Genomic DNA, 14,678 nt, shown 5'->3' on the forward strand with positions numbered 1-14,678 from the left:
AGGAGCTGATACCAAGGGCTCAAGTAGAAAAAAATGTTTTGAAAATGGTTATGGCAACAAATGTACAAATGTGCTTGACACAATGGATGGATGTATAGATTGTGCTAAGAGTTGTATGAGCCCCCAATGATTTAAAAAACAAACACATAGTGTTAAAAAAAAACAAGAAAAAACCCCATAGTGTTACAGTTGTAGTTGTATTTATAAAGATGAAGCACCAACATCACTACTAATAATTAACAGCTAGTGCCCAAATGCCTTATTATGGAATGTCTTTGTATTTAATTAAATTTGTTGGAAAATTAGGAATTCAAGAAAGCAGAATTTATGCTATAGAATGAAATCTTCAGAGACTTCGAGACAGAGCTCAAGTATACACTAGCTTACAGAGACACGCCATGGGTATGTGGGTGTGATGTAGTCATGATTAGTGTGGTTTGCACAACAGAACATCCATCGAGGTTTTTCTTCCTTTTTTTAAACATTTCATTAGGGGCTCATACAACTCTTATCACAATCCATACATATACATACTTCAATTGTATAAAGCACAGCCACACATTCCCTGCCCCAATCATTCTCAAAGCATTTCATCGAGGTTTTTCTTAATGACATGGTATCGCAAACACTGTACAGTACTTATCGGAGGAATACACCTATATATATATATTCTAGTACTTGGGACATTTTGAAATACTTTGCCTTTTAGAGAACGTTCCTACTTTTAAAATTCAGTCATTTATTATTCTACTTCTTTCAGAAAGTTTGTTGAAATCCCACTTGATCTCACAGGAGATCTGAGACTATTTTAAAAATAACGTTCTTCACCAGCTCAACACAAGGATGCCTTCATTGTCCAGGAGGAGTGTGTGGAACCTCTGAAAAATACAGTTTTATTACCGGCATGGGGTTTGAGCTCAGTACTACGTATTTGAAGACATGTTACTGTTGTCAGGTGCCATCAAGCCTGCCCCAACTCATAGCGACCCAATGTCCAGCAGAATGAAACACTGCCCAGTCACACCAGCCGCATCACAACAGTTGTGAGTAACACAGTTTTAACCCCGGTCACAGCCACCGTGTCAATGAGTCCTCATGGAGAGTCTGCCTTTTTTTCTCTCACTCTCTGCCAACACGATGTCCTCCCATATGGTCTGGTCTTTCCTGACACTATTTCCAAAGTATGTGAGATGAAGTCTGGCCGTCCTTTTAGAAGGACCATTCTATCTGCACTTCTTCCAAGATAGTGTACTCTGTTCTTCTAGCAGTTCATTATATCTTTAATGTCCTTCACCAGCACCATAGTTGGAAGGCATCAGTTCTGCTTCGGACTTCCTTATTCATTGTCCAACCTTCACAGGCATATGCGACCACTGAAAAGACCGTGGTCAAATGCACCTTGGTCCTCAAAATGATATCCTTGTTTTTCAATTCTTTAAAAAGAGCTCGTGAAGCAGATTTACCCAATGCAATATGTCATTTGATTTGTTTACTACTGTGTTTCCTTCTGTGTGTTAAATCCTGAGCATGTTCATTTTTAATTTTCTCTCCGCAAATCTTTGCACACTTTATAATACTTTGTCTTCTTGAGCTGCCTTTTGGAGCTGTCTTTTTGTTCAGTTATTTTGCTTCATTCTTTCCGCCATTTGCTTTGGCTACTCTATGATTGAGGGCAAGTTTCAGTCTCCACTGACATCCACTTTTTTGTTTTTTTAAAAAAATTTTAATGACCTTTTGCTTTCTTCATGGATGTTGCTCTTGATGCCACCCTATAGCTCAAGTTCTCTGTAATTTGTGTTCAATGAGTCAAATAGATTCTTGGGATGTTCTTGAAAATTAGGTGGGATATACATACTCAAGGTCGCATTTTGACTCTTGTGGACTTGTTCAAATTCCATTCTACCCATGAGTCAAAGAGAGTGTAGGTAGAGCCCGGGCCAACCAAGATACTGATGTGTGTTTTGTTTTTGTCAAGGACAGTAGGGAACTAGGGCACACTTACAAAAACAACGACTGAAAGCAGAGGCCCAGAAGACTGGTTTTCCTACACTCGGATGCTGCTGGCTCCTTTTACATCCAGAAACTTAGTGTTGCCAAAGCCAGCACAGGATGGCCTTCATCGGAGAAATATTTAGGATTTTGAACACAAAGCTTATCACTTAAGAAGCTTGACATTGCTAGAACTTTTTAGTCAGGTTTTTTTTCTCCCACAAAGAAAACATACCTTGATAATTTTTGGATTTCCTTTCTGATTTTCCTACTAGAAGCTTTATTTAGCTTCTGTTTATCTGTAGCCAATGTAGGCCTGTCTGTCTTACATGGAAGGAGACAAATAGGCCATATGAATGGAGCTGCGGAACCTCCAAGCGCCAGCTTTAATCTCCTTTTCCAGAATGAGCTAGATTTTATTTTTAAATATTGGCTCTTTCCTGAGCTTCATTTCTCTAACTGCTCTGTTTTGTGTACAGCAAGCAGTGAAATTCCAGAAATTTAAAAAGGAAGGAAAATGTTTTGGATCAATCAAAAACAGTGTGATTACTACCTGAGCCATTGGCTTAACTGCCTCCCTCAGATTAATACAGGAGCCTCGGTGGCACGGTGATTAAATGCTTAGCTCTTAACTGAAAGATGGGTGGTTCAAACCCACCAGCAGCTTCATGGGGCAAAGGTATGGCAATCTGCTTTCATGAATATTTACAGACTGGGAAACCTGACCGGGCAGTCCCACTCTGCCCTGCATTGCCCTGCAATGGCTCTGAGTCAGAATCGACTGGATGGCAATGAGTGGGGCTTGGACACTCTCTCAGGAGGTTCTGTGGTCCATCCTGCCATAAGAAAGAAGTAATTCTTTCTCAAAACATCATTAAAGTCTTTAAAAATATTATTATTTTTTTATTGACATATCTTTTACAATTCAACATATCCATTCACATACCATCCCATCCAGTAGAGTTACGCAATCATCAATGCTATCAGCTCCCCATACCCCTTCCCCGACCCCGCTCTATTCCCATCCCCTCAGGAACCATTACTCCTGTTACTGTTGCTGAAGGGTTCTCTATCTCGGCATTCATGTACCAAACAATCTTAAATATACAAATGAACATATGCAAATCTAACATGATTAATGAGGTAAAACAAATAACAGCCTTAATAGTAAGGAGAGGAAATATTAAAGAAGTAGCAGATAATTATGTGGTTCACTAGTTCCATACCACACCCTGGATTAATCATCCTGTCCATGTGGTGCTTCTGAGAGGGAGTGTCCAGTTACCTTGCAGGTGAGTTTGGGGTCTCTATTGCATCATGCCCTTTCACATTGAGTTGGTTGTATATTTTTGAACTTCTGATACCTTTTCCTGTCAACACCTCATGATCACACAGTCTGGTGTGCTTCTTCCATGTGGGCTTTATTGCTTCCCTGCTAGATGGACACTTGTTTAATGATAAGCCTTTAAGATCCCCGGCACTCTATCTTTTGATAGCCAAGCACCATCAGCTTTCTTCACAACATTTTCTTATGCACCATTTTGTCTTCAGCGACTGTGTCGGGAATTTTAAAAATTTCTTATAAGATGCTCTCTATTCCAGTGGGTGGGGGTGGGGAGAGTCCATCTTATTCTCCCTCGTCAAATCCCGTTACTTAAGACTTCTTTCCCTTTGTAGCTAGGGACCCTGTTGGTGTAATGCTTTGGTGTTGGGCTGTGATCTGCATGGGCAGTTCGAAACCATCAGCATCTCTGTGGGAAAAAGGCTGAGTTTTCAACTCCTATAAAAAGTTATAGATTCTGTTTTGAGAATGATGATAGCAATAAATGTACAAATGTGCTTGACACAATGGATGTATATATGGATTGTGATAAGAGTTGTAAAAGCCCCCAATAAAATGATTTTAAAAATTATAGTTTCTGAAACCCACAGGGGGTTTCTATGAGTCAGCATTGACTCAAGGGCAGTGAGTGTGGGTTTTTTTAGTTCCTTTTGTAGCTATTCCAGAATAAGTTTTTTTTCCCTTTTCCTTTTTGTTCTACTTCCATTTCCCAGGACCCCTGGTGGCCCTGTGAGATCAGTGTGGGGCTGCTAACCACAAGATCATCAGCTCAAACTCATCAGCCGCTCTGTAGGAGAAACATGAGGCTATCTGTTTCCATATGGTTGTGGAAATCCTAGATCAGGCTCTTTGAGTTGGAATCAACTGGATGGCTTAGTTTAGATTTTCATCCCACGATCTGATTTTTTATTTTTTAAAGAAAACAAAAACATTTTACCAGGTTTGCAACATTCTTCTCCCTTTAAGCACATAGATACTTTAAAAATATATATGCAAGCAGAGAAAAGCCAGTCAGAATGCAGTATGGCACCGATGAAACATACAAATTTCCTTTAGTTCTTTAATGCTTCCTCCCACCCACTATTATGACCCCCAATTCTACCTTACAAATCTGGCTAGACCAGAGCATGAGCACATTAACAGGTAAGAGCTGAAAACACAGAGGATCCAGGGCATATAAACCCCTCAGGACCAATAATAAGAGTAGCAATAACAGGAAGGTAAAGAAGGGGAAGGTGGGGGGAGAAAGAGGGAACTGATCACAGTGATCTACATATAGCCCCCTCCCAGGGGGACAGACAACAAAAAAGTTGGTGAAGGGACGCATCAGTTGGTGTAAGACATGAAAAAAAAATTATCAAGGGTTCATGTGGGAGGGAGGGTGGGGGAGGGAGTGAAAGAAGAGGAGCTGTTACCAAGGGCTCAAGTAGAAAGAAAATGTTTTGAAAACAATGATGGCAACAAATGTACAAATGGATGTATGTATGGATTGTAATAAGAGCTGTACAGGCCCCCAATAAAATGATTAAAAATAACTAAAAATGCATGAAAGCACTATTTTCACTAAGATATAAACCCGTCGGAGTAGTTAGTAGATCGTGTCTGTAGATCCACTATGTTAGTGGAGTCTGTAGATGGTCACGCAGTTTTATCAGCAAAACAACGATTGAAGTAGGCAAGTATCAGGTGTCTAGGTCTCATCTCATTTTAGGTGACGTGTTTGTTAGATTTAACCTACTGTTATTCATTCTGACAGCAAACTGCTCCACTACCTGCTTGAATGGAGGTACTTGTTTCTACCCTGGAAAGTGTATTTGCCCTCCGGGACTAGAGGGAGAACAGTGTGAAATAAGTGAGTATCCACCTTCTGCATTCTCCTTGCTTCAAGACATGGTGGTTTGCGGGGTTGCTTGGTGCCTTAGAAAGGTCATCTTGTCGTGGTTAAGGGGTTACAACCTATGGCAGCCCCATAAGTGTTGCAGAGAACTGTTCTCCATCGGCTGCGCCTTTTTTTTGTTTTTTTTTTCGGGGGGGGGGTTGGGTGGGTGGGAATGCTAAAACCTGTGATCCCTCCCTGGAGTTCTTCGGTGTGCTCTTTTAGAAACAGGTCACTAGAACTGTCTTTTGTGGTGCCTCCAAGTGTACTCGAACCACCAACCTTTTGGCTAATAGTTGAATGCTTCGCCATTTGGGCCACCCAAGGATTTCTAGAAACGTGACCTAAGTCTTTTAGAACTGTCTGTGTGTGAAGCCCCTGGAGAATGACAAGCTGGCTTGGGTGTTAAACCAAGTAGCTTGTTTCCCCTAGATTCAGCAACCACTTATTTTGGCTAATGGCGAGGCAAAGAATGACCCAGCTCCCCTCAGATCAATAGTTCTAAACCTTCCTAATGCTGTGACCCTGTAATATAGTTCCTCATGTTGTGGTGACCTCCAATTATAAAATTATTTTTGTTGCTGCTACTTCATAACTGTAATTTGCTACTGTTATGAATCGGAGGACCCCTGTGAAAGGGTCGTTCAACTCCCAAAGGGGTCATAACCCACAGGTTGAGAACTGCTACCTTAGATGCTTTCTGTCTCACTCATGTCTGCATTTAAATTATATCATAGGTTGTGTTGTTTCTCATTTTTGATTTGTATTCCTTTCTCATTATTTCAAGCCCATAATTTCAACTCTGGAATTGTAAGTCAGAATTTTGGAGTAGTTGGGATTTGTTCACTTACCTGCAGACCTAGAGGGGTTTCTTCCTGCCAGATACTCTGGACCAGATGAGTGTAGGAACCAATCTACAGGGAAAGGGTAGAGCCAAGAAAAGAGTGTGTTGACGGCAATAACGAAGGGTGAACTTCCAGCACATACACAGAACACCATGACTCGATCTCACAGACATCCTGTGAGTAAAAGGAGGCCGACACAAAAGAGTGCATACTGCAGAATTTTAGTTCCATGAAGTTCAAGTACACGTAAACTAAGGGCTGACAGTAGAAATCAAAACAGTGGTTCCTCACATGAAGGGATTTAATGGATTGTGGAAAAGGTTCTATTTTTCAATTGGAGAGGGATATAGGAGTGTTTACTAATGTTAAAAAGTGATTGTAAATGTAAGATCAGTACACTTTTTTTGAAAAGAAAACATGATTTTAAACACTCATATTTTAGTATTATTTCTGAATGTCAGAGTTCTCGGTCAGACTTGCAAGCACTTTTAAACAAGTCCTTGGCAACCTCCAAATTATTCTTGGTGACCTTGATATCCCTGTGGCCATAGTCTTGAGACCAGAGGGCACATAAAAATAATCACCTTAAGATCAGTACACTTTATGCCTTCTCTCACATATGATAAAGGAGCCCTGGTAGTACAATGGTGAAGCACTCTGTCACTATCGAAAGGTTAGCTGTTCAAACCCACCAGCCGCTCCCCAGGAGAAAAGACCTTGTGATGTGTTCTGGGAAAGACTTCAGCTTGGGGGCAGTTCTACTTGTCCTGTAGGGTCACCAGGAGTCAGAGTGACTCAAAGGCACACAACAACATATGCATGTCATCCGTTAATAAAAAAAATCATATACACGTAAGGGTGTAATATGGCGAATAATCAATGTTCGGGGAATCAGTATCCCAAATGACTTCTTCCATTTACCAGCCAGGTAACCTCTACAACTCAGTTAACCTACTGAACTCAGAAATGAGCTAACCCCATCTGAGATTAGTTTATGACCAAGGAGACAGCACAGGGCCCTGCCCAGGATGGAGCAGAGGAACATGGCCCATCTGTTGAAGGTGTTCTGTCCCTTTTCTGACAAGTGTCCAAGGAAACTTGCTCAGTATTCTCATTTCCAGCTGCACGGTATCTGCTAAAATACCAGTTTGGTACAACCATCACTTCTACAGTGGAGCCAAAAGTCTGACTTTGTTTTCACTGTCAGCCGCTAATTTGTTTGTGGTTCTTGTACCGTCTATGAAGGTTTAGTAGAGGAAGGAACCACATTTCATGGAGCTCAAATGAAATACCTCGGAAGACTCCATAGAACACCAAATTAACCGTCAGGATGTGGTTTCTATTCTTATTAATAAGTCTAACATGAAAAAGATGTCTATGAACCTACCACCTGTCAATTTTCTCTCCATACGTAGTCTCAGACTTTGAATCCTATATGTATTCGTGTTAATGGATATTTATTCATTTCTCTTCCTGAGGGTATGCTTTGTATACCCTTAGGAGTTATATATTTCCCGCTAATTTTGTATGCCCTTAGGAGTTGTATATTTCCTGCTAATTTATCCAGAAGCTGTGCCTGTTGACAAATTTACTTTTGGCAGATCTACAACGGGGTCTTCCAAAGTTGTTGACTGACTCAGCCACATGCTTTATCTCAGAGACCTCTGTTTCCTAGGGCCATAAGCAGAATTAATGAAATCCTCATTCCAAACCTATCGTACATTCTCTAAGGCCTTTTTGCCCCCTATGGCCAAATGAAGCTTTCAAACAAGCAAACTGATATCTATTTATTGACAAGTACTATGCTTGATGAATATAAAACTCCAAAATATTAAAAACTCAAAACTCGCTGCCATAGAGTCGATGTTGACTTGCGACTCTACAGGGCAGTGTGGAATGATCGTGTAGTTTCCAAGCCTGAACTTAACGGGAGTAGAAAGCCTACTCTTTTTCCCATGGAGCAGCTGATGGTTTTGACCTGCTGACCGGTGGATTTCAGCCAACTCGCAAACACCATGCCACCGGGGCTCCTAAATGGCAATCAGTTGCTAAAATGACTTCTCCTTTTACCTATCGCAAAAGATGGCCTTCTGTGGACACTGTGAACACACTACGGGCCAAAGGACAAAGCTACGGAGCGCAGCGGCACTGTACTGGGCGGAGTTGGGACGCTCATGGCATAGCACACCGCGTGAAACCAGCCACCGCTCTGCAGGGAAGCGGAGGCTTTCCCCTCCTGTTCAGAGTTCCAGTCTCGGGAACCCACATGGGCAGTTCTACCCTGTCCTATACGGTTGCTATGAGTCCGAATCAACTCAATGGCGGTGGGTTTGTGGTTTGAGTTTGATCCAGAGACCTTTGTAATGAGTTTTATCAAAGTGAAAACAAGAGAAATAACACCAACCAACAAACCACAAATCCAAAGTTGTCTTCAACCAAAATATAATGACTGTTTGCTCTCTTTGTAGTAGTAAACCAATGATAAAACACGACTCCAGGGCTGAATGAACTGCACTATATCGTTTTGCCTCGAAAACAGTTTAAGGATGGCAAATTCTAGACTACAGAGGCTAGAATGAATAGACTCTGGAGTAAATAGACTGGAGTAAGAAAGAAAAAAATATGTAACTTTTACATCTAAGAGTCAAAGAATCATGAAAACAGTAGCAATACTTATTTGGTGCAAAGAAAAAGAATGTGCTGTTAGGATCTAAGACATTCCAGAAAAACACATCACTGTGGTGTTGGGGTGTTTTCTGCCTCATATCTTTTCAACTGTTTGCTCCAGCCATGCCCACAGCTTCCAGTTTTACACGGCCACAACCCAACTGCACCTCCTCTTAGCTGTGCACACTTATTTCACTCTCACTCAGAGCCTTTTCTGGGACCTGCCCCCCCCCACGGTCTCGGTGTAGAAGCATGTCCTTGACCAACAGTAGACAGGTACTCCCTGACCTCAGAAGTCTTTGGATGGTGTACAGGTGCTGAGCTGCTAATCAAAGGGTGTTTTAAGTTCACCCGGAAATGCCTCAGAAGAAAGTTCTGGTGACCCATCTACTTTGGGAAAAGCAATCATTGAAAACCCTGTGAAATATGGTTCTATACCGACAAGTGTGTGGTGGTCACAAGGCCGAGTGGACTCAACAGCCACTGCTTTAAGTCCCTTTGTCCCTAAGTCCCTTCGCTCAGTCAGACAGCTCGGGACGAAGGTTCCAGCAAGATCAAACCTAGCTACCCACCTACGGCATAGGAACCCGTCTCCAACACACCTCCGTGTGGGCTCTCCCACCCCTCCACCCGAGTTCTTAGCATTGCTTCCTCAGATACAAGACCTGCAAGCAAACCCTGCTTTCCCGAGTCCCCTCAGTTAAGACAGATGTTGTTCGGATTAGATGAAGGCCTAGTTTTCAGAAAGGTGATATTCAAAACTCAGAACTCGGGAAAAGATTACTTGGCAGGGACCAGGAACTGTCTTTCATTTCTAGAAATATATAGCTCAAGGTGTAAGCACTTAGCATCCGTTAAAATATTCTCATGTTTATTAAAGGGTAATGTAAACATGATTTTGATTATAAAAGATATCGATCTAAAATCATAAGTAGCCTATTTGTTTGTTTTCAACGAGGAAGCTCATATAAAACCATTGTAGCATGGAAAGAGCTGCTATTTAAAAGCTTTTCTTTTCTCAAAGCCTGTGGTTCCGTTGTAAAATGTTACCACCTCTTGAAGAGGCAGTGCGTCCCTTGCTGATTTGTACCCTTGTCTTACTTCAGGCAAATGTCCACAGCCCTGTCGAAATGGAGGTAAATGCATTGGTAAAAGTAAATGTAAGTGCTCCAAAGGTTACCAAGGAGACCTCTGCTCAAAGCGTAAGTACTCCGTACACATCATCAATCTTGGTTAGGGGATAATTAGACTAGCAGTGGTCTCTTATTACATAACTCCCGGGCCTTTGGCATGGTGCCTAGGGCTCACAGCCTGCCCTTCATGGGCATATCTGCTTCTGGGATGTGGACCAAAAAGAGTTGAAAGAAGGCCATGCACACGCACTCACACCTCTAATCCAACTTTTATTTTCCTTAAGGAAAATCAATTTCTCCTGCTTACCTGTTTCAAAATTTTGCTAGTGTCTTTTGTGAATGGGAAATAGCAACAGCGTAAGAGCACGCAGGGCTTTCCCCCAACGTCCAAAGCTGACCTATAGCTGGCGCTTAAGGAACGAAAATCAGGGCATGAGGCCAATGTGAGGGCATCGTAAGGAACCACAGGACAGCGGCTGGGCGATTCTGTGAAGGGGAGCTTGGGAAACAAAGCTTTGTCTCTGCTGTGGTTCCAGCCGTCTGTGAGCCCGGCTGCGGAGCACACGGAACCTGCCACGAACCCAACCAGTGCCAGTGTCAAGAGGGCTGGCATGGACGACACTGCAATAAAAGTGAGTAGAAGCCAGTCTGGGAGCCCGTCCTTTTCACTTCTCCTTCCCTGGCTCCACAGGCTGAGAATCGATCACCAACTGCCGTCAGATGTGATCCTAGAACAATGGTACATGGGGTAGCATATCCCACCGACTATGGACCCAAGTCTTTGGGGTTGTTGTTGTTTGGTTGGGTGTCCTGAGTCAATTGTGACTCGTGAGACTGCCCCACAGGGTTTTCACAGCTGGCAGATGACAGGTCTTTGTCCAGCAGAGCCATCGGTGTTTTGAATCACCAGCCTATCAGGTAGCAGTGAAGTGCTTTTCTATTGGACCACCAGGGGATCCCTAACCAGCTGGGGTCCTGAAAGGAGGAATTAATTTTCATATACATTTTAATTATATTTACACACAAATATAGAAGCGTTTAACAATCTACATAGTAATTATATTAAATGTTTATATATACCTCATCCTTTCTAATTTCTAAATTGGGAGCTTATACTACATGGTTGACATTATGTTACTCCAAGTGCATATAATGTACAACTTTCAAAAAGTTCATGAAAGTGGAATGGAAAGGTAATGGAACGGTTCCATGAACTCTCTGAAGCACTGTCCTATATATGTGCATATTCACTTAAAGTAAGTTGGTAGTTGGCCTAGCTCCGTTAAACCATTGATTTCTTCCCCTCTCTCCTCCCCCCCCCCCCCCACTGAACTGACTGAATTGGTAATAAAATTGGCTTCAGGTGAGCACAGCCTAATAAAAGTACAGTACCTAAAAAAAAAACCAACTCTTTACTCAGAGCATAATGGTTGAATGGAAGCCCTCCAGGACACAGGGGGAAAACCCAATTTAGATTAAATGATCCCTAGGAGACTAGCCTCCTTGGGAGAGGTTTTGGAAAATAATAAACCGACCACTTTAGGGGATCCTGAACTGGATACAGGCTTTTCCTAGCCAGTCTAATCTTCCGGAAGTCCTTGGTCCCAGGGATGACCTAAGATATGATCATACAGCCCAGAGCACTTTTGAAGAAGTCTCCCGGAACCCACATCTGGGCCCTGGTGGCTACCAAGAGTGGTGAATAGACAAGCAAAGGGTAATGCATATTGGTTTATCTTCCAAAATGGAAATAAATAGGAGACCCTCATGTAACGCGTGAGCCAGCTGACAAGTACTGCCCCCATTTGTAAATTATGCTGCTAGAGTCTTGTGACACCAATATACACCTGTCAGATCAAAGCATTGCATCTGGAAGATGCCCCAGTACTGTGTTTTTGGAGAGAGACTGCCAACCTTTAGGTACACTCACAGAAAGAATGAAGCTGAAAGAATGGGGTTTGTTTTGACTAGAGGGAGATGACAAGGGAGTTCTGAGGCACAGGGTTCTGCTAAGAACGGACTCCAGGCATGTTAGTAGGGCAGAGGCTGCTGGGCAACCCTCGCCATCAGGGAGGTGTGCACTGCAAGGGGGGCAGAGCAAGCAGCATGGTAGGGATTTACTCAAGCAGAGTGACATGATGTCAACCCTGTAATATAAGCCCCGATATAGAAATTAGAAAGGATGAGGTACATATAGACATGTAATATAATATACTATGTAGATTGTTAAACATGTGTGTGTGCAAATAATATATAAAGTGCCGTGGTAGGGATGGCTCCGAGTTTGACCATTCCATTGAGTTACGAGCCTGCAGCTGACAATGCAGAGCGATGCTTTCAGGAACAAAGGATTCTGCTCACAGTGCTTGTTTAAGGGCACCCTCCATTTAAATACCCCGACGGGACAAATGAAATGCCAACCTTGACTCGCAAGCACAGGAAGATGGAGACAGACTTTTAAAACGCACTTTGTGTCCCGGATCAGTTTTAGGAAATGGGTAGGATCGCGTTACAACCATGAAAACCTTTACGAGTTCTTCCCTCTCACCTTTAAAGCTCCATGCATTAAAAGAAGGGGAGCCTTGGGTGGTTCTTCAATTGTATAACTCAGTGTACCAATCCACCTATAGCCTAGCTCGAAACAGTTAGAATGCCTGCTTCCAGCATTGACAAGAAGTTGATGCCAATCATAACTCATCCTCTTAACAAGTGTAACCAACACCCACCAAACCCACTGCCCACCAGAATGCTCCCATTGATGGTGACCCCTTAGAAGCCCCACATTCTTATCAAATTCCTATTTCGTTACCATGCAATAGCCACACTGGCTTGTGGGATCTACAGGAAGAGTGGGTTTTGCCATATTGAGTTGAGTCAATCTCCCTTGGTTAGTTTTGCGATGCAGAGGAAATGACAATCCGTCCTTCTGCAGAAGCATCACTGGAATCGAGACTCCAGGGCCCCGAGCGTGGGCAGTCCCTGCGTGCGCGGAAGAGCCTTCCTTTCCCTCACAGCCATTCAAACTTGGCCTTATGAGTTCCTGCATGTCCATGATGTGCATAGCGGGTCAGAGAGTTCGTGGCAGGCAAATTCGATGGAGTTAATAAGGCACATTTTGCTTCCCGCTCTCCTCCCCCAGCAGAGTTCTCGAACCTGCAATGCCTCTTCCTTCAGGTAGCTTTCTGTGGTCACCGTGGTCTTGCTCTCTGGGTTCAAGCGGGAAAATGGTTTCATTGGCATGGTTCATAGCAAATGCGAAGAGCCTGTTTTTGTAGTTTCTTTTCTTTTAAGCTGTGACTCATTTTGCAGGGTATGGAGCCAGCCTGGTGCATTCCCTCAGGCCAGTGAGCGCCCGGCTCAGGCAGCACACGCCCTCACTTAAAAAGACCGAGGACCGCCAGGACCCACCTGAATCCAATTATGTCTGGTGAACTCGACATCTGAAACGTTTTAAGTTACACCAAGTTCATAGCCTTTGCTAACCTTTCATGTGTTGAATGTTCAAGTAATGTTCATTACAGTTACGAATACTGGCCTGAATTTTATTAGCTTCATTATAAATCACTGAGCTGATATTTACTCTTCCTTTTAAGTTTTCTAAGTACATCTGTAGCGTGATGGTATAGATTTTCTTGTTTCGGTGCTTTGGTACTGATTTTATATTGTCAGTTGATCAGGTTAAAATGTTGCCTTTTCAGTGTGTAGTTGGCAGATAATTTTCACAATTACATTTATGGTGTCCCAGGGCTGGGGAACATTAGAGAAGGTAAATTTCGCCAAAAATGCAGAAGTGGCAAGGGTTTGGGTGAAGCGGTGAACCGTGCTGAAGTTATACCATCTCAAAGCCTAATGTCGTGTATTTAGATATTTGCATTTTTTAAAATGGTTCTTACTATTTTAATTCTGAAAACAATATATTTTGACTTTACCATTATTCTAGAGAATTTGATATTAAAACAAAAGTAAACAAGCAAAGACACTGTAGTAGTGGCATTAAAACAATATAATATATTGTAAACACAATAAAATAGGGGCTTATAATGTATGAACTCTGCATTGGCTTGAAGCAATATAATATATTGTAAACAAAACACAGCTCTTACATAATAGACGTTTATACTATTTGTATGTATAAAATAAAAGTGCTGCTTTAGTTTTCTGAGTGGTATCGAGTGATCTTTGCGCGGGCCATCTATGGAAATCAAGTTGACTGCTGTTTGTAGCACGGACATATGATACAGGACATGTTATACAGTCGCAGGAAGATGATGAGATAATCCATTCTCTCCCCGTGTCTTACTTCTCCAAAGACACCCGCAGAGCCTCCCAGTGCTGGGAGCAAACTAATTTGCGGGATCCCTTGAAACGGATCATCTTCAAAATGCACCCTCCGTTTGTTTGCAGGTGAACTGTGTGAAGCAAGAGTACCCACAGCAAGTTGCTGGCAGGGTTGGCTTCCTGCCCACGACCCCAGGCCATTCGCCTCCATCCCTAAAGTTATAGGGCCCTTTCAGCAAACAGAACACCAACAGTTAAGTCCAGCCGAGCTATTGGGAGGGACATTGGCTGAACCTATGGATACTTTAAAGTCTTACCCTCTCCTCAATTCAGCCATACACACTAGAAAACACAAACCCATTGCCCTCCAGCACCCTCCCATCCATAGCGGCCCTGTGGGACAGCACAGAAGTACCCCCCACCCAGGCTTCCAGGGTTGTCATCTTCATGGAAGCCGCTTCATCTTCATCTGCCCCACCCCCACGGAGCGCTTAGAGGGTTCAAACTGTTGGCCTTGCAGTTGACGGCCAAGCACTTAACCATTTCAT

The 14,678-nt window shown here is 42.8% G+C and overlaps 1 protein-coding gene across 1 annotated transcript in view; it reads left to right on the forward strand.

Moving 5' to 3' along the window:
- WIF1 (Wnt inhibitory factor 1) overlaps positions 1–13,846 on the forward strand; it is an 83,263-nt gene extending 69,417 nt beyond the window's left edge. The window contains exons 6-9 of the mRNA XM_075552792.1: positions 5,088–5,183; positions 9,826–9,921; positions 10,389–10,484; positions 13,162–13,846. Coding sequence (XP_075408907.1) covers positions 5,088–5,183; positions 9,826–9,921; positions 10,389–10,484; positions 13,162–13,283 — 410 coding nt within the window. The 3' untranslated portion in view covers positions 13,284–13,846. The remainder of the gene's footprint in view (positions 1–5,087; positions 5,184–9,825; positions 9,922–10,388; positions 10,485–13,161) is intronic.
- Positions 13,847–14,678: the final 832 nt, after the last annotated feature.

This window comes from Tenrec ecaudatus, chromosome 6 (genome assembly GCF_050624435.1).
Source record: "Tenrec ecaudatus isolate mTenEca1 chromosome 6, mTenEca1.hap1, whole genome shotgun sequence".
NCBI lineage: Eukaryota > Metazoa > Chordata > Mammalia > Afrosoricida > Tenrecidae > Tenrec > Tenrec ecaudatus.